Genomic DNA, 21,448 nt, shown 5'->3' on the forward strand with positions numbered 1-21,448 from the left:
TTCAAACGCACATGAACTTTCATGGCATCCCAGTCTTATGTCGCATACACACAATCGGACATTCCGACAACAAAACCGTGGATTTTTTTCCGACGAAATGTTGGCTCAAACTTGTCTTGCATACACACGGTCACACAAATGTTGTCGGAAATTCTGAACGTCAAGAACGTGGTCACATACGACACTACGATGAGCCGAGAAAAATGAAGATCAATGATTCCGAGCATGCGTAGGATTTTTGTGCGTCGGAATTGGCTACAGACGATCGTAATTTCTGACAAGAACTTTTGTTGTTGGAAAAGTTGAGAACCAGCTCTCAAACATTTGTTGTCGGAAATTCCGACAGCAAATGTCCAATAGAGACTACACACGGTCGGAATATCCGACCAAAAGCTCACATCGAACATTTGTTGTCTGAAATTCTGACCGTGTGTACACGGCATTAGTCCGCAGGGTTCAATATTGAGTTGGCGCACCCTTTGCAGATATAACAGCTTCAACTCTTCTGGGAAGGCTGTCTACAAGGTTTAGGAGTCTGTCTATATTTGAACATTCTTCCAGAAGCACATTTGTGAGGTCAGACACTGATGTGGATGAAAAGGCCTGGCTCGCAGTCTCCACTCTAAATTATCCCAAAGGGATTTAGGCCAGTCAAGTTCCTCCACCCCAAACTGGCTCATCCATGTAGAGAGAGAAAATAACCGCTCAGAAGTCTTCAAAGAACCTCCTCAATGGAACCAAACCATGGGTGCCGGCAATGCAATAGTGATGCAAAAATACGAAGGAAACTTGGACAGCCGCACTCCAAAAATGTTCTTTTAATTAAACTTGATCATAAAATAAACATGCCACAGCTAAAAAATTGGAACAAAAGCTAATTTTTCCCACTGTAGCTTAGTCATAACTGGTACTATTTTGTGATCGAGTTTAATTAAAAGATAATTTTTGGAGTGCGGCTGTCCAAGTTTCCTTCGTATTTTTGCATGGCTCATCCATGTCTTTATGGATCTTGGTTTGTGCACTGGTGCGCAGTCATGTTGGAACAGGAAGGGGCCAACCCCCAAACTGTTCCCACAAAGTTGGGAGCATTAAATTGTCCAAAATGTCTTGGTATGCTGATGTCTAAGGAGATCCCTTTACTGGAACTAAGGGGCCAAGACCAACCCCTGAAAAACAACCCCACACCATAACCCCCCCCCCTCCACCAAATGATTTGGACCAGTGCACAAAACAAGGTCCATAAAGACAGTGATGAGCAAGTTTGGGGTAGAGATATGCACAACCCGATAGAACACCTTTGGGATGAATTAGAGACTACGAGCCAGGCTTTCTCGTCCAACATCAGTTCCTAAACCATATGCATTTCTGGAAGAATGACCAAACACTCCCATAGACACACTCCTAAACTTTTTGGACAGCCTTCCCAGAAGAGTTGAAGCTGTTATAGCAGAAAAAGATGGGTCAAATCAATTTTGAACCCTACAGACTAAGACTTGGATGCCGTTAAAGTTCATGTGCATGTTAAGGCAGACGTCACAATACTTTTGGTAATATAGTGTACGTTAAAGGCAAAAGACTTACATTTTTTTTTTTAACCATTTAAATTGTAGAACAAAAATATGTCATTGAAGAACAATTGAAAAATACAAAATAACCACGTATTCGATTTACTTTATTGTTTTTTTCAACCAATTGCTGTTCAGATTTTATTTTTTATTTATTTTCCCCTATTTACAGTGATATTTGTCATGAACTTCTGGGGCATGCTCCTTTATTTGCTGACCCAAGCTTTGCCCAATTTTCTCAAGTAGGTATTCTGCACTCACATTTAGAGACTTATATAATACAGTATATTATGGCTGGGTCCAAATAACAAAATCACATTTTCACTCCTTTATCTCATTAGGAGATTGGATTGGCATCACTCGGTGCTCCAGATGAATATATTGAGATGCTGGCTACCGTAAGTATAACTGTGTAAAATATTAGCATTTTGCAAGACAAGCTATATTTTTTAATACATTTTGACATGACGTACAAGCGATGTCTTGTTATACAAGTAGCATCATGTCACAACTGAGTATAAAAGAGAAGCGCCTCTAAGTGTAGCAATATGATTACATTTATTGAAGGTACAACATTTAGCAACATATTGCTACACTTATGCCTTGTACACACGATCGGAATTTCCGATGGAAAAAGTCAGACGGACTTTTTCCATCGGATATTCTGATCGTGTGTAGCCCCATCTGAGTTTTTTCTTTGGATATTCCGTCGGAGTTTAGATATATAATATGTTCTATTTTTCTCCGATGAAATTCCGTCTGAATTCTGATGTGATTTGGCCAGGCAAAAGCCTGATCGTGTGTACAAGGCATTAAAAGCGCCTCTCTTTTACACTCTGTAGCTCCTGTTGGATTTTGCTTGTAATCCACTTGTGGAGGCTTCCATTTGTGGATGGACATTTTATGGTTACACAACCTATCACATTACTATAATCTTTTGATATGGACTATAAACTGAAGGACCTATGAATAAATGGTTGTGGAACAAATCATTTGAGTTTGCATTACTTTGTACGAGGAAATTCGCTTTGATATGCAAGTGCTTTGCATTACAAGCATGTTTCTGGAACGAACTATGCTCACAATCCAAGGTTTTACTGTAGATAATTTTTTGGTGTTTCTTGTCCTAATCCACGGCGTCCACAAGGATCACAACAATGTGTTCAACTATATACATTTTGAATCCTTTTTTAGAACAAATAGAATATAATAACATTATATCAGCCTTACTCAAGACTAGTGTTGCTCACGAATATTCGCATTGCGAATATTCGACTCGAATATAGCATATTCGAGAAATCGCGCTATATTTCGAATTTCGCGGTGAATATTCGCAATTCCGAATATTCGCATTTTTTCAATTTGATTTTTAAAACAGATCACATCCTATCGACGTCTAAAAGCATTGCTGGTATGATTAGAGACCCTGGGCCGAGTAGCTAAGCTGAGGCGATCCTTTTATGTTGCCAAATTGAAAAAAAAAAAATTGCGATTTTTCGCTATTGCGAATGCGAAAATGATTGCGAATTTTCGATAACTGTGGTAGGAGAACTCTGATTGTCTCTGATGCAAAAGGGGGGGGCTTTGTGTATGTGTATGTTATGAATATTTGTATGTTTGATATTATTATTTTTTGTAAGAAGGAAAAAATTGCGCATACCTTAAAAAAGGGGAGAATACAGCAGCAACTCAAAAATGTTATACAACATAAATTAATACAAGACAGAAAATGGAGTCGCTCTACAAGAATAAAAAATATGTCTAGTGACAAGACATGTGGGCAAATTATAAAATAAGCAAGCGCAAATAACTTGTGAAATACACAGTGAAACAAATATATAAAGAAATATAGTCCCAATAATAGAAAAATAATCTTTCATAAAAATGTCTTTGATATGTGAAGTGAAAAAAAGTCCAAAGCATGCTGCATGAACGTGTTCAATCTTTAAGGTGTTTGATTGACAAACGGCTGTGACAGATGGATAGAGTAAAGAATCACCACCAATGCAAAACACTTTTTATTTTCTATTGTAAAATATCAAGAATATTCTGAGCCAATCAGAGTGCTCCTTCCGCATTTGCCGAATATTCGCAATTATTTTGTATTGTAAAATATCAAGAATATTCTGAGCCAATCAGAGTGCTCCTTCTGCATTTGCCGAATATTCGCAATTATTTTGTATTGTAAAATATCAAGAATATTCTGAGCCAATCAGAGTGCTCCTTCCGCATTTGCCGAATATTCGCAATTATTTTGTATTGTAAAATATCAAGAATATTCTGAGCCAATCAGAGTGCTCCTTCTGCATTTGCCGAATATTCGCAATTATTTTGTATTGTAAAATATCAAGAATATTCTGAGCCAATCAGAGTGCTCCTTCCGCATTTGCCGAATATTCGCAATTATTTTGTATTGTAAAATATCACGAATATTCTGAGCCAATCAGAGTGCTCCTACAGCATTTCTCGAAATTGCGCAATAAATATCGCATTCGCATGTTGCGATATTTCGATAAAATATCACGAATATTCTGAGCCAATCAGAGCGCTCCTCCAGCATTTCTCGAAATTGCGCAATAAATATCGCATTCGCATGTTGCGATATTTCGATAAAATATCACGAATATTCTGAGCCAATCAGAGTGCTCCTACCGCAGTTATCAAAAAATCGCAATTATTTTCGCATTCGCAATAGCGAAAAATCGCAATCATTTACTTTCGATAAAATATCACGAATATTCGAATTTAGCGAATATATCTCGAATATTCGAATATATATTCGAGATATATCGCGAAATCGAATATGGCATATTCTGCTCAACACTACTCAAGACACATTTCTTGACATTTTTCTACCAGACACTGGGCTGTACAATGTCTGTTATCTATATCAGTGGCATAACTACAGCGGTAGCAGAGCATGTGACTGCTATGGGGAACAGAGGCAGGATTTATGTAGGCAGCAATAGTTTTTAACAAATACATCTGGATAATTTCTTTGAAACCAAACAGTATTCTGTACCACTAGAGAAATCGCCTCTAAAATGGACATAAGAGAGTCAAACGGCCCCTTTATATTATTGCTAGGGAAGCCAAATGACAAATGATGCTCATTTATAATGTTCTTCATAGTCCTGCAGTGTGTGGTCCATTCATAAATAGCATATTGCAGGGTGGTGCCTGGGTATCTACAATAAAAGTGTAGCGCTGAATGATGAACCATATGCAACCATATAATGTGTGAATATACAGTGAAAAAAGTATAAATAACTAAAAATAATAATAAATAGATAATGAACAGTGAATCACTAAAGTTCTTAAGTGAATATCCCCTGATGGAGAAAAAATATAGTTCAGTCAATTCGTGTAGACCTCCAGTGATAGAAGATAGATAAACGGAATCCAATGCGTAGAGAGACCCACCACCAGGAGGAAAAATGAAGGCTTACTGACTAGCCAGTGACCGCCCTTCTCAGGGGGGTCAAAACAGGCTCAGCAGAGTGATGGTCCTCACTGGAGCATTAGGGAGTCTTCCCAAATACGACCGGTCACAGATATCACATCCGCATTCCCAGATGGGTGATCCGGATACAATCCACGAACAGGTTCCGGGGGTTAGGTTAAGTAAACATCCGGTGGTGTGGGGTCAATAATACACAATGGGATCAAAAAAAGGGAGACACTTCCAATAGTGAAGATGTTCTTGTAGTTATTTAAAAAGGGTACAAGGTACAAAACAATAAAATCAAGTCCTCTAAAAATAGAGAATAATAAAACCGATATTTCCTTGCAAGGATAAAAGCTTTGTGGTTTGTCAGTCAAAAATCCGGTTTGCGCATGCGCAGCACATGTGCGTGATGCCCTACGACCATTTCGTCACAACTGACGTCATCAGGGGCACCCTGGGTATGGCACAGTATTTTTTTTTCTTATACATTTCTTAATTGATTCTAAATAGTTTGTACATCACTTTATAAATGTGTAATTTTATCCTTTTTTTTTTAAATGGACCCCAAAAATATGTTCATGGTCTATATATCATCTGTTAAATACTGACTCTGGCCTAAGAATCACAAATAATGTTTTTTCACTAACGTAGAGGTGAGATTTGCTTACAAAGCAAGGAAATTTTGCATCTACTTTCTTTACCGTGTACTAATAATGATGGTTATATTTTTCCCCCACCAGGTTTACTGGTTCACTGCTGAATTTGGCCTTTGCAAACAGGAAGATAAAGTAAAGGCTTATGGAGCTGGCCTGCTTTCATCATTTGGAGAATTACAGGTTTGATTTTTTTTTATAATCATTCTAATATAGTAACAATCAAAGTGCAATGCAGAAAGTGTAAATGTCATTAACTAGTTGCAATGTCCAGGAATTAGAACAGGTTGTATATTAAGGGTCAGTTTTATGCATTGTAACACCCCTGCGAAATGTTAAATGTGAAAAACAATTCACATTTGGCTTATTCTGTAATCCAAGAAGCAGCCAGTCAGAGTTCATCCATCAATGATCTAACTTTAGTAAACTGAAAGCAGATTTGTTGGCATGGGTTACAGCATTTACTGGATCTACTTGACTCTTAGTGCTGTTTTATTCAATAAAACTCAATCAGAGCTTTGTGCTGTAGTTGTCAGTTTTCAGTTTACTTATGCACAGGGGTCTCTTTTAACCTCTCTTCAACCTCAATATGTCTTGTGTGGCAATGACATCTGATATTGTTAGTGTGATACTAAGACTAGCCAGTCTGCTGGGGTAATGGGATGTGGGGGGTTGTGGGGGCTGCACATAACGGTAGGCCTACTTGGTAGGAAGAATAAATCCACTACCACCATCACAGATGAATGGTCTAAAAATGTTTACTCAATCCAGAGCCAAGTTTTGACTAACAGGAAGGTATGTGATTGCCCACAAATAGAAAAGAGAATTTACTCAAGCCTTCCAGAATAAAGATGTAACTCACCAGTATATCTTCTGCAAAAGGAAAGGCTATTTTCTAAGTGTAATTTACTTACATGCAGTATTACTAGTTGTGAAATTAGGACAGAGTGATGATGATATTTAGTATAAAAAATTGGGAATATTTACTTTAGAATGTACTGTCCTTGTGTTATGTTCCAACCCTTTTTAATATGACTATATCATGAAGTGTATGGAAACCACAACTAAATTGCATTTAAGTTTCTGTACCAAAAGAGATTTGTCTTGTAGTAAAGCATATCTAAAGCCAGAGCATTTGTGTTAGTTTTGGATAGTCTGGAGAAGGAGTAGAACTCCTGTTGGGGTTTTACTGCTGTCCAAGGCTCAATCAGAGAGATTTCCCCTCACTTCCTCCCAGGGACAACATTTCTTCTCCAAAAGCAACACAGGCAGAAGTAAAAATGCTCTTTGAAGTTAAGTAGTGGACGTTTGTGGAAGTGCATGGTGGAGAAACATACTGGGTGAGAAGTTAAGTAAAGTTACAGCTTGGGGGGAGAACTGGGAACATCCAGAAAGCCTGTCTTGAGTGCATTGCTGTATACAGTATATTTGAATAGGAATTACTAGGTTTGACATACTGATCACGTATGACCAACTCCATGGATAGGTTGCTGATCTAGTCATTTGTGAAATCTTTAGAATATCATACTTAGGGGGGCTTTGGATATAGGTTTGCTGCATTCATTGTGCACCTGGTCTAAATACATATTATATCACCTCTGTCTTCCTGATGAAGCTGACTGCGAAATGCCTTAAAATGCCCATTTTTGCTGAGTCAGGCCTCGTACACACGACCAGTTTCCTCGGCAGAATTCAGCTTCCGACCGAGTTTCTGGCTGAATTCTGCCGAGGAAACTGGCCGTGTGTACACTTTCGGCCGAGGAAGCCGACGAGGAGCTCGGCGAGGAAATAGAGAACATGTTCTCTATTTCCTCGTTGTTCTATGGGAGAACTCATCCCGCCGAGCTCCTCGGCGGCTTCAGTGCTGAACTGGCCGAGGAACTCGATGTGTTTGGCACGTCGAGTTCCTCGGCCGTGTGTACGAGGCTTAATGTGAACCGTATATATGTATATGTCATAGTAATCAAAAGTACACATATTTCTGGGTTATTCAGTGATGTATGTACCATAGGTAGAGGTTTAATCCAAAGGTCCAACAAATAATGTTTTCATATTCATTATTTTTAATAATACAGTACTATTTGAATTGATTTTTGTTTTAGTTTGTTTTATTTTGGCACCTAAATGGTCTCATATACATATTTATTTTTGGTTTAAATTGGGCAGGGATGTTGTGCCTATTGATCACCCATAATGCAATACCTCCTTTATTAGTAGTGGATAGCTAGAATGCTCTACAGTGTTTATTGTTGTTTGTTTTCCTGTTTCAGATCTTTATCACTTCCTGTATAGTAAAACTTTATCCTCAAAGCAGGGAGTAAGCATAGCTCCCAACTGTACCTGATTTTGAGGGACTGACACTGATTTGTAGCAATATCCCTCAGTCCCTCTCCTCCTCATTTGTCCCTCTTTTTGGTCTGGTCCATATAGTTGTAAATAAAATGCACTTATTGGGCCAGATTCACAAAGAGATACGACGGTGTATCTACAGATACACCATCGTATCTCTGACTTACACTGGTCCTATCTATGCGCCTGATTCATAGAATCAGATACGCATAGATAGGGCTAAGATCTGACAGGTGTAACTGTGTTACACTGTCGGATCTTTTTTTCAATTTAAAAATGGCGCCGGGGGCGTTCCTGCTGATTTACCTTGAATAATATGTAAATCAGCGAGATACGCAAATTCACGAACGTACGCGGACCCGACGCAGTCTTCTTACAACGTTTCCGTAGCGGCGTACCCATCGTATACTTACCCCTGCTTTTATCAGGCGCAGCCAATGTTAAGTATAGCCGTCGTTCCCGCGTCGAATTTGAATTTTTTAACGTCGTTTGCGTAAGTCGTTCTAGAATACGGATGGACGTCGTTTACGCAAGGGAACGCGCCTGATTTAAATAGTACACTCCCCCTAGCCGCGGAATTTGAATTCCGCCGGGGGATTTAGGATCCGCCGCCGCAAGTTTGGAGGTAAGTGTTTTGTGAATTAGCCACTTGCCTCTCAAACTTGCGGGAGCGGATCTTAAATCACGTAGATCGAGCGGATCTATAGATCCGCTGATCTACGTGAATCTGGCCCTTTATCTTTCAAAAAGTGTTTCCCAATGCTAAACCTTTCATCCACTTTCTAAATGCATTTGTACATTTTAAAAGCCAATATAAAGGAATAGTAGTGGTGAAAGAGCACTTGTGGATTTAATTTACTTTTTGGTTAATTCTCCTTTAAGGGTGTGTGGCAGGGGGCGTGTCCTATGCCTACATATGTTTGTTAGTAGGTGTCCCTCATTCCTATCTCAAAATGTTGGGAGGTATGAGTAAGGTAAATTCTCGCCAACAGCAGTGCCTCTGATAAAAGTAGAATCTGGTAAGGATTCTAGCCCTTCCCCACGTTAGCCAAAACAAAGAAAAAAAAACATTTAGATCATAGAAACACTTTAATACTCATTATACATTCCAACCTGTGCATTTACTCTTTTATGTTGTCTTTTTCTTTTTGCAGTACTGTTTAACAGAGAAGCCAGAAGTAAAACCATTTGAACCAGAGAAGACCTCTAAACAGAAATACCCAATAACAGAGTTCCAACCAGTATATTTTGTTGCTGAAAGTTTCGAAGATGCCAAAGAGAAAGTGAGGTGAGAACTCTTGTGTTTTTTTTATTGTAGGTACCATTTTTTACTTTGACCCTTTCAATCTCAGTAGTTTCATAATTTATCAGAATGTACACAGTTTTCAGGATGTCATATTTTCAACCAATTTTTATAAAGCTTTTTGCTTGCTGAGACTTTTTAAGACTGAAGGATAAATGTCATCTTAAAAAGAGTATACATTACTAATGTACTTTTCATGAGTGATTTATAAACAGCAAATAAAGTGTATTAATTTGAATGAACTTGCAATGTTATTTCATTTTGACAGGAAATTTGCTGCCACAATACCTCGTCCTTTCTCGGTTCGCTACAATTCATATACACAAAGTATTGAGGTACTGGATAATGTACAACAGCTGAAGAATCTGGCTGACTGCATTAACAGTAAGTTTTTAATAATACCTGTGCTATTTGTTTGTGTATATTATGTAGAAATGTCCCAGTACTGCTTTGTATTATATGTGCTTATTTAGCACAATAATAGACCACTGGCTACATATGGTTTTAAATTATTATTATTTTTGGATTCTGTAAAAAATAGTTATTAATATTTTTATTATTATTCTGCTTTTTTTCTGTTTAGTGTAGTCAGAACAGTTAGAGCCGGTTCACACTGGGGCGACTTGGGATCCTACTTGAAGTCGCCTCAAGTCGTCCCAAGTCGCGCTGTCGAGAAAAACAATGCAAGTGAATGGGAGCGGTGTTAATACACACGACTCGAGTCGCTCCGACTTCAAAAGAAGTTCCTGTACTACTTCAATCCGACTTGTAGGCGATTTGTACCCATTGATTTCAATGGAAGTCGTCTCCAAGTCGTCTCCAAGTCTGATCACTGTCTTAACTGAAGCGACTTTCCAGGAAGATAACATACATTTCTCAGGCAAACCTCTCCCTCCCCCTCCCTCCCCTAGAGCTGATTGTTGTTTGATTGGCCACTGGAAAGTCTCCTGTCCTGGAGACGACTTCAAGTCGTGTTGTAAATCGCCCCAGATCGCCCTGTGGTTCAAGCTCAAGTCGTGTCGGAGTCGCCTCTGAAAGTCGCGCTGGAAGTCGTGTCGCCCTAGTGTGAACCGATTCTAAAGGATGGTTGCTGATCCTTGGAAAGGTTTTATGTTTTACTGAACTTTGTACAATACTCTAAGTTGATCACTGTTTTATAAAGTTTAAATAACAGTAATATAATTTCAGCAGCTTGTAATTATTAGACTTTATTACAGAAAGGAGGAGGTTTGTGTTCCATTGAAACCCAAACAGTTGTCCAAACTGGGTAATTTTTCTCTATTCCTGATCTAGTAGCAACTCCAAATTGTGGATGTTCCCTCAGCCCCAGTGGCAATAGTCACCAGCAAAAATATAGAGGGTAATCCTCCTTAGTGTGGACACAGATAGCTTTAAATCCTAACAGAAGTTGTAATTCTTTCCTACTATACCAAAAGAAAACAAAGAAAAACGGCCTGCGGTCACACTAGGTACGATTTAAAATGGTGCGATTTTAAAGCCCGACTTCAACCACTACTCCAGCACTACTTCTGTGAAATTTGTAACGATTTGATATGACTTCAGTACTATTTCTGTGAGAGGGGCTGTCCATGTCACAGGGAGGAACAGTGATGTTATAAACAAATGTTTAACTAGCAAAGAGTCAAAATGTAACTTCTTTTCAGGCTCAAGAAGAGAAAAAAGAAGTTCAATGCTTCCGAGCATGCGTCGACTTGATTCTGAGCATGCGTGGATTTTTGACCGATGGATTTCCCCACATACGATAGTTTTTTCTATCGTTTTTTTAACCATCAGAAAATTTTAAAACAGGTTCTATTTTTTTTCACCGATGGGAAAAAAAACGATGGGGCCCACACACGATCGGTTCGTCCGATGAAAACGACCGTTTTCATCAGACGAACCAATCGTGTGTACAGGGCATAAGTCTCTGTTTGATCTGCAGATTACATGGTTCTTTAAATGTGATCAGTTCCAACAACATCCATTTGATGGTTTGACAGCTCAGTTGAGAGCACAAACATCTGTTTAGTTCTGTTTTAACAGTTAAAGGTGTGATTTTATGTTTTTGCCTTTTTTTAAACATACATTACTACCTAGATTCAGGTACGGCGGCGCGTCTTTCCGGCGGCGTAGCGTATCGTATTTACGCTACGCCACCGTAAGTCAGAGAGGCAAGTACTGTATTCACAAAGTACTTGCCTCCTAACTTACGGTGGCGTAGCGTAAATGCGGCCGGCATAAGCGCGCCTAATACAAATGAGGATGGGGGGGCGTGTTTTATGTTAATTACTCGTGACCCGACGTGATTGACGTTTTTTACAAACGTCGCATGCGCCGTCCGTGTACATATCCCAGTGTGCATTGCTCCAAAGTACGCCGCAAGGACGTATTGGTTTCGACGTGAAAGTAAATTACGTCCAGCCCCATTCACGGACGACTTACGCAAACGACGTAAAATTTTCAAATTTCAACGCGGGAACGATGCTGCACTTTTTGTTTTCTGTTTATACTTAACATTGACTACGCCTCCTAGGGGCAGCTTTATCTTTACGCGGCGTATCTCTTACGGAAACTGCGTATTTTTACTGCGACGGGCGCACGTACGTTCGTGAATCGGCGTATCTAGTCATTTACATATTCCACGCCAAACTTAACGGAAGCGCCACCTAGCGGCCAGCCTAAAAATTACACTTTAAGATACGACGGCGTAGGAGACTTACGCCGCTCGTATCCTAGCCTAATTTAAGCGTATCTGGTTTCCAGAATACGCTTAAATTTACGACGGCGCAGATTCAGTGTTACGACGGCGTATCTACTGATACGCCGGCGTAACTCGCTCTGAATCTGCCTATACATGTCTAAATCCTTAGGTTTGGGGATTCAGGCACACAGAGATTTTTTAGGCATTTTATATGCCTAGATTCATTTCCCATTGCTTTTCCTGCGTTTAACATTACCCCAGACACATCTCAAGTAAGCACATTCCACTTAGATGTGTATAAAAAGCATAACATTGCTTTATTGCAAATAATCTTTTAAAATTCACTAGTTCCAAAAAAACATGTCTGAAAGTTTCTCATAACAAGATTATGTCCATAATCAACCATCAGGCCTCGTACACACGACCGAGTTTCTCGGCAAAAACCAGCAAGAAACTTGCTGTTTTTTTTTTTTGCCGAGGAAACCGGTCGTGTGTACACTTTTCGACGAGGAAACTGTTGAGGATCTCGTCGAGCCAAAAATACAGCATGTCTTCTGTTTCCTCGACGGGAATGGGGAAATTTGGCTCGCCGAGATCCTCGACAGCCTAACAAGGAACTCGACGAGCAAAACGATGTGTTTCGCCCGTCGAGTTTCTCGGTCGTGTGTACGAGGCTTCAGTCGATGCCTTTTGTGGACTTCTTCAGTACTTAGCATTGCTTGACACAACATTAATACATCTAAAAGATGAACAAAGTTAAAGTTATATGTAGTACACATAAACAGCAAAACTGTAATAATCATTATATTATTCTAATATGTCTAACATGTACACAAACTCCACAAGGGAGTACAACAAAAAGAGAAAATGGCTGTCCGCTAAAAAACAACATGTAATAACACATACCTACAAGTATGTACTGGACATGTCCCCATTACCTCTGAACTGCCTTCCTTTGTGCTTGCTGATATTTCCATCTTTTTGGCTGGAGAGCAAATGGTGGACCGCCGGTTTCCAGTGGTGTATTTCAGGTTTAGGGTTTGTGAAAATTGCCAGATGCACAATCTCTGGCAAGACACAATGGCGGCCCTGGCATTTTCCTTTTTTGGAAATGTGTTTGGGATAGTCTACATAAATCCCTCTTTCTGTGTTATATTTATTTACCTGTGCAAGTGCTTCTAAAGTGTTTCCTGAACAAGAAATTTCCTTATTTGGGAAATACAATGGGCATGTTATGTATTCATTGTAATGGCAGGCTATATGTGGTACCTGCAGCCCCCTCACCACATGAAACAATGGGAAATTATGCTGGATATATAACATGCCTATAATATTTCTGTTTGCAGGGACCGGCATGTTAAATAAACATGATTTTTAACTTCAGAACTATTTCTTTCCTGCAGGTGAAATTGGTATCCTCTGCAGCGCTCTCAGGAAGCTGGAGTAAAAAAATAATAAAAGCACAGCAGTGATCCAGTTGTGTATGAAGATTGTTATCAAGTTTGAGGTGTTCAAATATGATTAGTTCATGGAGTTCAATTTAGAAAGAATTTAGAGTTAAAGCAGTAAGTCAGAATGTTTACTGATACTATTTAGGAATCAAAGAAGTAGAGTTTACCAATGTCCTTCTGAATATTACGCTGCATTGTATAATGTCATAAACAATATAATGCAATGGGCCTTTTTATTTGGGTTCAACACCATCCAATATATATCCTGCAGAATATATATGTATATCAGATTGTGAGGCCCCGTACACACGGCCGAGGAACTCGACGTGCCAAACACATCGAGTTCCTCGGCCAGTTCAGCCCTGAAGCCGCCGAGGACCTCGGCGGGCCGAGAGCTCCCATAGAACAACGAGGAAATAGAGAACATGTTCTCTATTTCCTCGCCGAGGTCCTCGTCGGCTTCCTCGGCCGAAAGTGTACACACGGCCGGGTTTCTCGGCAGAATCCAGCCAGAAACTCGGTCGGAAGCTGAATTCTGCCGAGGAAACTGGTCGTGTGTACGGGGCCTCAGACGTTTTACCTCTATGAACAGTTAAGGGCAGGTGTAATAATGACTACTGGACCATCATAAACAAGATCTTGCATTCTATTTAAAGTTATGTCTAACTAAAGTGGAATATTGCTGTCACCAATTTCACACCAAGATCTTCACAGATAAAAATGAACATACCCTATCTATCTGTCTATTTGCAACTCATATCTAACCCAGCAAAACCTGCCAGTACTAAAGCAATTTATGAGGAGATCCAAACACTAGGATCCTACAGGATTTCTCCATAGAATAGGTAAATCGAGTAAGCTTTTTTAACATGACAGCCATTCAGAATTTATCCTCCATTGATATGATGCTTGTATGCTGAAATATTATTGGCTTTTATGGGTTGCTGCACTTTGCACCGCATCATTATTTACTGTATAAACCTTCTTGAAATCTTGAACAATGCATAGAGAGGGCCATATCATACCCTAGTCCCAAAAACCGAAAAATCATTAGAGGTAGGCTTTGATTGCTATAAATCATCAGTGCTTATAGAGGGAATGCAGTCATATGAAAGCTTGCCTTAACCTTTTGCAGATCAACATTCACATATAGTAGGTGAGCATCACACAAGCTGTTTTTCTATTCTATTCTTAGACTGCAGCTAAAACAATTGAGTACTATTTGTAAAAAAACATCAACATTTTCAGGACAAGCTTTCGGGTGTAGCCCCTTCTTCAAGGTCCAAGCAGTACTAATACATAAAGTTTTAGCAGAATGGTAGACAATCTCTGAGGAAAAAAAAAACTCATACTTACATACAATGGTAATTCAACTTAGATGGTTGGGGAGATATAGAAAGGAGAGAGAGGGCTATGGACTGAGAGGGGGAAAGAGTAAGGCCTCGTACACACAACCAGTTTCCTCGGCAGAATCCATCAAGAAACTTGGTGGGAGAGTTTTTTTGCAGAGGAAACTGGTCGTGTGTACATTTTTCATCGAGGAAACTGTCGAGGAACTCCTCGAGCCAAAAAGAGAGCAAGTTCTCTTTTTCCTCGACGGGAGTCAAATTGGCTCGTCGAGTTCCTCGTCGGGCTGGTTTCCGACGAGAAACTCGAGCGTGTGTATGCTAAGGAACCCATGCTTGCTCATAATAAAGTATGAGACGGGAGTAAAGCATTTGTAATGGAGAGAACACATTTTTAAAGCTGTAACAAACTGAAAAGTGCAAATAGTCTCTTACCAAACTTTTATTTAACACGCAAACACATGAGATTAGCAAAGGCAGCCCCAAGAGTTGTGCAAGTAAAATCGACCTTCCCCTGACGTCCTATGTGTTGTAGTCACCGCGTTTGAGAATGAAGAGATTTTGTCTTGACTGTGTGTACGCTAACAAGGAACTTGACGAGGAAAATGATGTGTTTCGCCCGACGAGTTACTCCGTCGCGTGTACGAGGCCTTACAGAGGTGAAAGTGGTCATACAACTGTTGAATCGTGATTTAAAAAAACTGAGGTCCACATTTAGTCTATTATCCTTCGTGTAATATAGAATTATTATTCTTAATTCAACAGTTTTCCTTTCCTGAGTATTTTTGAAGCTGGGAATTGAAGAAGGGGGTACACCCTGAAAGCATATCATGACAATTTTTATGTTGTGCAAATAAAACAAAGTATCTTGGACAGTGCTCAATTGTTTTTGTTGGGGGTGCACTAATACAGCTACAATGACCTCAGTCACGGACTGTGCCAGAAACCAAGGGACTCAGAAGAAAATTCCCCAATGCATATGAACATTGCTGTACATTTTAACTCCTTATATTATCACAGTATAATTAAATACTTTTCTCAGTTAGGATTCTCAGTTTAGTATTTTAAATAGTGTATGTTCCTTAAACTTATTACATATGCTGAATATATATCTAGTATGCATATTTATACACACTGATCTATGTTATCATAGGTAATTTTACTATAGTGTATTCTGCATTATTCAAAAACAGATGTAATTTTAAATCCTTTAATAGGACATCTATTGACCCGTCTAAGTGACAAGTAAACATTTATTTTTTTACTCAACTATAAGGGGCGATTAACCACTTGACCACCAGGCACGTAAACCCACTTAATAACCAGACCAATTTTTAGCTTTCGGCGCTTTCACAATTTGAATGAAAATTAAATTTTCGTCCTTTTTTTCACACAAATAGAGCTTTCTTTTTGTGGTATTTATTCACCGTTGTTTTTTTTTTGTTTTTTTGCGCTATAAGAAAAAAAAGACTAAAAATTCTGTAAAAAAAAAGAATTTTTCTTTGTTTCTGTTATAAAATTGTGCAAATTTAGTATTTTTTCTTCATTCTTTTGCATAAATGTGAAAGATGAAGTTACGCTGAGTAAATAGATACCCAACATGTCACCCTTGAAAATTGCACACACTCGTGGAATGGCGCCAAACTTCGCTACTTAAAAATCCCCATAGGCGACGTTGCAGGGTATTGTGGGGTATTGCAGAGTATTGTGGGGTATTGCAGAGTATTGTGGGGTATTGCAGAGTATTGTGGGGTATTGCAGAGTAGTGTGGGGTATTGCAGAGTATTGTGGGGTATTGCAGAGTAGTGTGGGGTATTGCAGAGTAGTGTGGGGTATTGCAGAGTATTGTGGGGTATTTCAGAGTATTGTGGGGTATTGCAGAGTAGTCTTAGTATGGGGCAGGGATGGATGGCTGGATCTGTGACTGCATTTGTCACAGATCCAGCCCACAGCACTGGTGCTGCATCCGCTCCCTCCCCTCTCCTCTCACACTGTACCGTTCGGTAGAGAGAGGGGAGGGAGGAACCGGCGTCATCACATGACGCCGGTTTGTTTACAAGTAATCGCTCCGTCATTGGACGGAGCGATCATGCGGTAAACCGCGCTATCAGCGGCGATTTACCGTGATCCGTGATGCGCCGGGTCCGTGTGTGCGCCCCAGAGGGCGCACGGGAGCGCGATTCTGGGAGGATTGATTGATTGATTGATTGATTTTTGAGCTTAATTAGGCGCCTAATGCCCACTGTGAAGTGAGCGTCTAAGCGCCGCTGGTGAGATGTAACTTTGAATCAATCCGTGGTGAAGAAGAGAGAGAAAAGAGAAGAGACGTCCTCCCAGAGTTAAGCAACCGCCTTGTAGACGTATTTCGTCTATAGGGCGGTTGGTAACTGGTTAATAAAGGTAATGTATGTAACCTCAATTACCGGTACATCAAATTTGAAAATATCTATGATAGCATTAGACAGCCATACATGTTTGACCCCCCCCCCCCCGACACACACACACACCTATTACCCCAGAGCAACTAAAAAGGCAATAATTTAAGTTGGTCAAAGGTATTTTTCCTCTCTTAACTCATGATAGGTCTCTGGATTGTCCCTCTTATGCCGCATACACACGATCGGTCAAACTGATGAGAACGATCTGATGGACCGTTTTCATCGGACCAAACCGATCGTGTGTGGGCCCCATCAGTTATTTATCCATAGGTTAAAAAAAAGCAATCTTGTTTTAAATTTAAACGATGGATACCTAACCGATAGGAAAAAAAACGATCGTTAGTAGGCACGACCATCGGTTAAAAATCCACGCATGCTCAGAATCAGGTCGACGCATGCTTGGAAGCATTAAACTTAGTTTTTTTCAGCACGTTGTTGTGTTTTACACCGCATTCTGACACGATTGTTTTTTTAACCGATCGTATGTAGGCATGACTGACCATCAGTCAGCTTCATCGGTTAACCGATGAAAACGGTCCATCAGACCGTTCTCATCGGATGGACTGATCATGTGTACGCGGCATTAGTTACCTTATGACCTACATTTTGGTATCAATATACAGAAGATAATAAAACATAACACAAACATATATTTGAAAATCACCAAGACATTTTGTTAAGTTCAGTCTAGAGATTAATATGTATCATAATCACAACAGGTGTTGCAAATATGTCTGCCTTGACTCCAATCTGCATCCGAGAGCAAAGGGAGAAAACTATGTAAATTCCACATTAAAACACAATGCTGGTTATGTTACCTCGACCCATGTGATAATGCTGGGTGTTCGAACATTTCCTGGTGGCCAGGAGTGAGATGAAGGTAAAAACATGCAACTGGCAAAGGGTAGCAGTTTAGTACTTTAGTTCTTGTTGCTTCACCTTACATGGGCAAAGTACAGATTTGATTTATAATAAAACTGTTTGGACATTCAGTGCAAAGAAGCTTGAATGTAGCAGGCATTGTTGACTTGTCAAACATCAACTGCAGAATGGCCTGGACAACAAAAACTAGCGCCATCAGGAGGAATCTCCTGTGCTAAATTAGCAAAGATGAGCCAGTATAATACAAAGCAACCTATAAGAGAAGGGGGGGATGTTTAAGTATTGAATGCCTTGCTTGTAAGCGTTACAGGCTACAGACATTGAAACAGAACTGTCAGGCCTCGTACACATACATCGTTTTCCTCGACAAGTTCCTTGTTATGCCGGGTACACACGAGAGGATTGATCCGCGGATACGGTCCGCCGGACCGTATCCGCGGATAAATCCTCTCGAGGATTTCCGCGGATTTTGATCTAAATCCGCGCCGAAATCCCATCGCGATGACGTGTCGCGCCGTCGCCTTGATGATGACGCGGCGACGTGCGCGACGCTGTCATATAAGGAATTCCACGCATGCGTCGAATCATTACGACGCATGCGGGGGATTCATTCGGACGGATTGATCCGGTGAGTCTGTACAGACCAGCGGATCAATCCGTTGGGATGGATTCAAGCGGATAGATTTTAAAGCATGTCTTAAAATTTTTATCCGCTGGAAATCCATCCCAGGGGATAAAAATGCGCGGAAACAGATCCGCTGGATTGTACACACCAGGGGATCTATCCGCTGGAGCTGGTCCGCGGATCAATTCCAGCGGATGGATCCTCTCGTGTGTACGGGGCCTTAGGCTTGTCGAGGAACTCGACAAGCTTGCTTTGCGTACACACTGTCAAGACAAAATCTCCTCGTTCTCAAACGCGGTGACATACAACACATACAACGGCAGGGGAAGTTCGATTCCACTGGCACAACTCGTGGGGCTGCTTTTGCTAATCTCATGTGTTTGTGTGTTAAGTAAAAGTTTGTTAGGAGACGATTTGCACTTTTCAGTCTGTTACAGCTTGAAAAATGTGTTATCTCCATTACAAATGCTACTTTTACTCCCGTCTCATACTTTATTCTGAGCAAGCGCGGGTTTCTTAGCATACACACGCTCGAGTTTCTTGTCGAAAACCTGCCAATTTGAGACTCCCGTTGAGGAAATAGAGAACTTGCTCTCTTTTTGGCTCGTCGAGTTTCTCGACAGTTTCCTCGATTAAAAACGTACACACGACCGGTTTCCTCTGCAAAAAAGCTTTCCCACCAAGTTTCTTGATGGATTCTGCCCAGGAAACCGGTCGTGTGTACGAGGCCTGATACTGTTCGAATATGTGAAACATCTCCAGCTGCCTTCCCCATACTGTATACGGTTTAAGTTCACTTGGGCATTCAAAATGAACACAGACCTTTGTAAACATTATTCCTTTAGCAAAACACCACCAGTCTTTTCAAATAACTGACAACCATCTTCTCTGGATGTATATCAAGGTTATGGAGTAAATATAATGTGGGGCAGATTTACTAAGGTAAATAGCCTATTCACTTTGCAAAGGAAGTTGGACTTTGTAAAGGAATTTTGCCTAGAGTTTAATGAATGAGGAGAAGCTCTATTGAATTCCATCATTCAATTATGTGCAAACTATTTTTTTTATTTTCCCTGCATGTGATTCTATGGAAAGTAAAATTTCACCACATTCACTAAATTCTGAGCACAACTCCCTGCAAATGTTCAACCTCCCTTGCAAAGTGAAAGGCTATTTGCTTTCAGTGCATCATCTCCTATGCCTCAAATAATCACATTTAAAAACTTTAAAACTTTCTCAATATAGTGTTGTAATTCAGTAACCAAAGCATTATGGAAGTGACATAATATGTGTCAGTTTTAAATTTGAACTACAGTTCTTGAATGTTTCTTTAAGGACTTATGCCGCACTTAAGCAATTTTCTCAGGCTTAAAACATATATATATATAAATTCTATGTGAATATCCTATTCATACATATATCTTGATAACATTCTCAAAGTGCTTTAATGTATAACTATGGAATTTGGCAATAAGTTACATTTATGTAAAATGTTTTAATTATGTATGTAACAGCTATTATTAAAGAATTATTGAAATCAGAGGAATGTCTAATATTTTTATTGGTGCCCCACTCTTATACTTCAGTTAGTAATAAACATGACCTTACAGGTTAGCAATTTGAAATTCAACAAAATGAATTTTTAAGCAGGACCATGTACATCCTCTTAATGAAGTACATAAATCCTCACCTATTGAAGGCATAAAAAATATAAATAGTATAAATGGTTACATCTGTATTCTGGAGTGAATTTTGAAATCAGTTTAATTAGGCATTGCTAAAAGTATTGTATAGTAGCCTAGATTTATCAGATTTTGGTTTATTGGAGTCAAAGCCGTAAACAAAATTCTCATTGGTTGCTGTATTTGTTAACTTCACTACCTTCTGTTAACCTCCCTGGCGGTATGATTCTTTCAGAAAAAACATGCTGAAAGCGGTACCATTATTTGCAAGGAAATTTGGCGTTTTATATTGTAGGCCTGAAATTTTTAGAAATAACTCACTTAAATCTGACCAAACAAGATTCTAATAGGCATCCCAGGTATGACATTTTTTTAAAAACAAAATTATAAATTATAATATAATAAATAATTATAAATAATTATAACAAATAATAATATAATTTTAATAAAAATTATTCAATAATGTAATCAAATCAAAATCACTGAAATTTGCTCAGTTGCAGAATTGTCGCTGTCATTATTATTATTTTTTTAATGACGAATTTCCCCACAAATCGCTATCGCACAATTCTGCAAGTGATTATAATTTATTATCGCTGTTTTTTAGCTGATCTAAAACTATTTTTGACATAAAGGGACACTTTGCTATGGACAATCTACAGTTTGCAGGGAGAAAGAAACGTTTTTATTATATAAAATAACACGCAGGGCACTCGGCAGACCACTAGGGACAAGGGGGGTGTGTTTTTTTTTACATACAGTACTGTAATCTATAAGATTACAGTATACTGTATGTAATGTGTTTGTTTACTTTTTTGAATTTGGCGCCGTTCTCCGTCCCCGTGCGTCGTAACGTCGCAGGCAACGGAGATCGGTGGCGCAGGAGGACGCTGTGTGAATTGAGCGAGGTCCCGCTCGCTCACACAGCGCGGTGGCATCGCTGGATCCAGGGACAAGGTAAGTAAACAGTGCCTGTGGATCTAGCGAGGCAAGCACAAGTCTGAC

At 39.6% G+C, this 21,448-nt stretch overlaps 1 protein-coding gene across 2 annotated transcripts in view; it reads left to right on the forward strand.

Moving 5' to 3' along the window:
• Window positions 1-13,761, forward strand: part of LOC120932125 (phenylalanine-4-hydroxylase-like) — a 77,777-nt gene extending 64,016 nt beyond the window's left edge. For both annotated transcript variants that reach the window (XM_040344281.1, XM_040344282.1), the window contains 6 exons: window positions 1,738-1,807; window positions 1,907-1,963; window positions 5,754-5,849; window positions 9,170-9,303; window positions 9,587-9,702; window positions 13,423-13,761. In XM_040344281.1, coding sequence (XP_040200215.1) covers window positions 1,738-1,807; window positions 1,907-1,963; window positions 5,754-5,849; window positions 9,170-9,303; window positions 9,587-9,702; window positions 13,423-13,466 — 517 coding nt within the window. In that variant the 3' untranslated portion in view covers window positions 13,467-13,761. The remainder of the gene's footprint in view (window positions 1-1,737; window positions 1,808-1,906; window positions 1,964-5,753; window positions 5,850-9,169; window positions 9,304-9,586; window positions 9,703-13,422) is intronic.
• Window positions 13,762-21,448: the final 7,687 nt, after the last annotated feature.

This window comes from Rana temporaria, chromosome 3 (assembly GCF_905171775.1).
Source record: "Rana temporaria chromosome 3, aRanTem1.1, whole genome shotgun sequence".
NCBI lineage: Eukaryota > Metazoa > Chordata > Amphibia > Anura > Ranidae > Rana > Rana temporaria.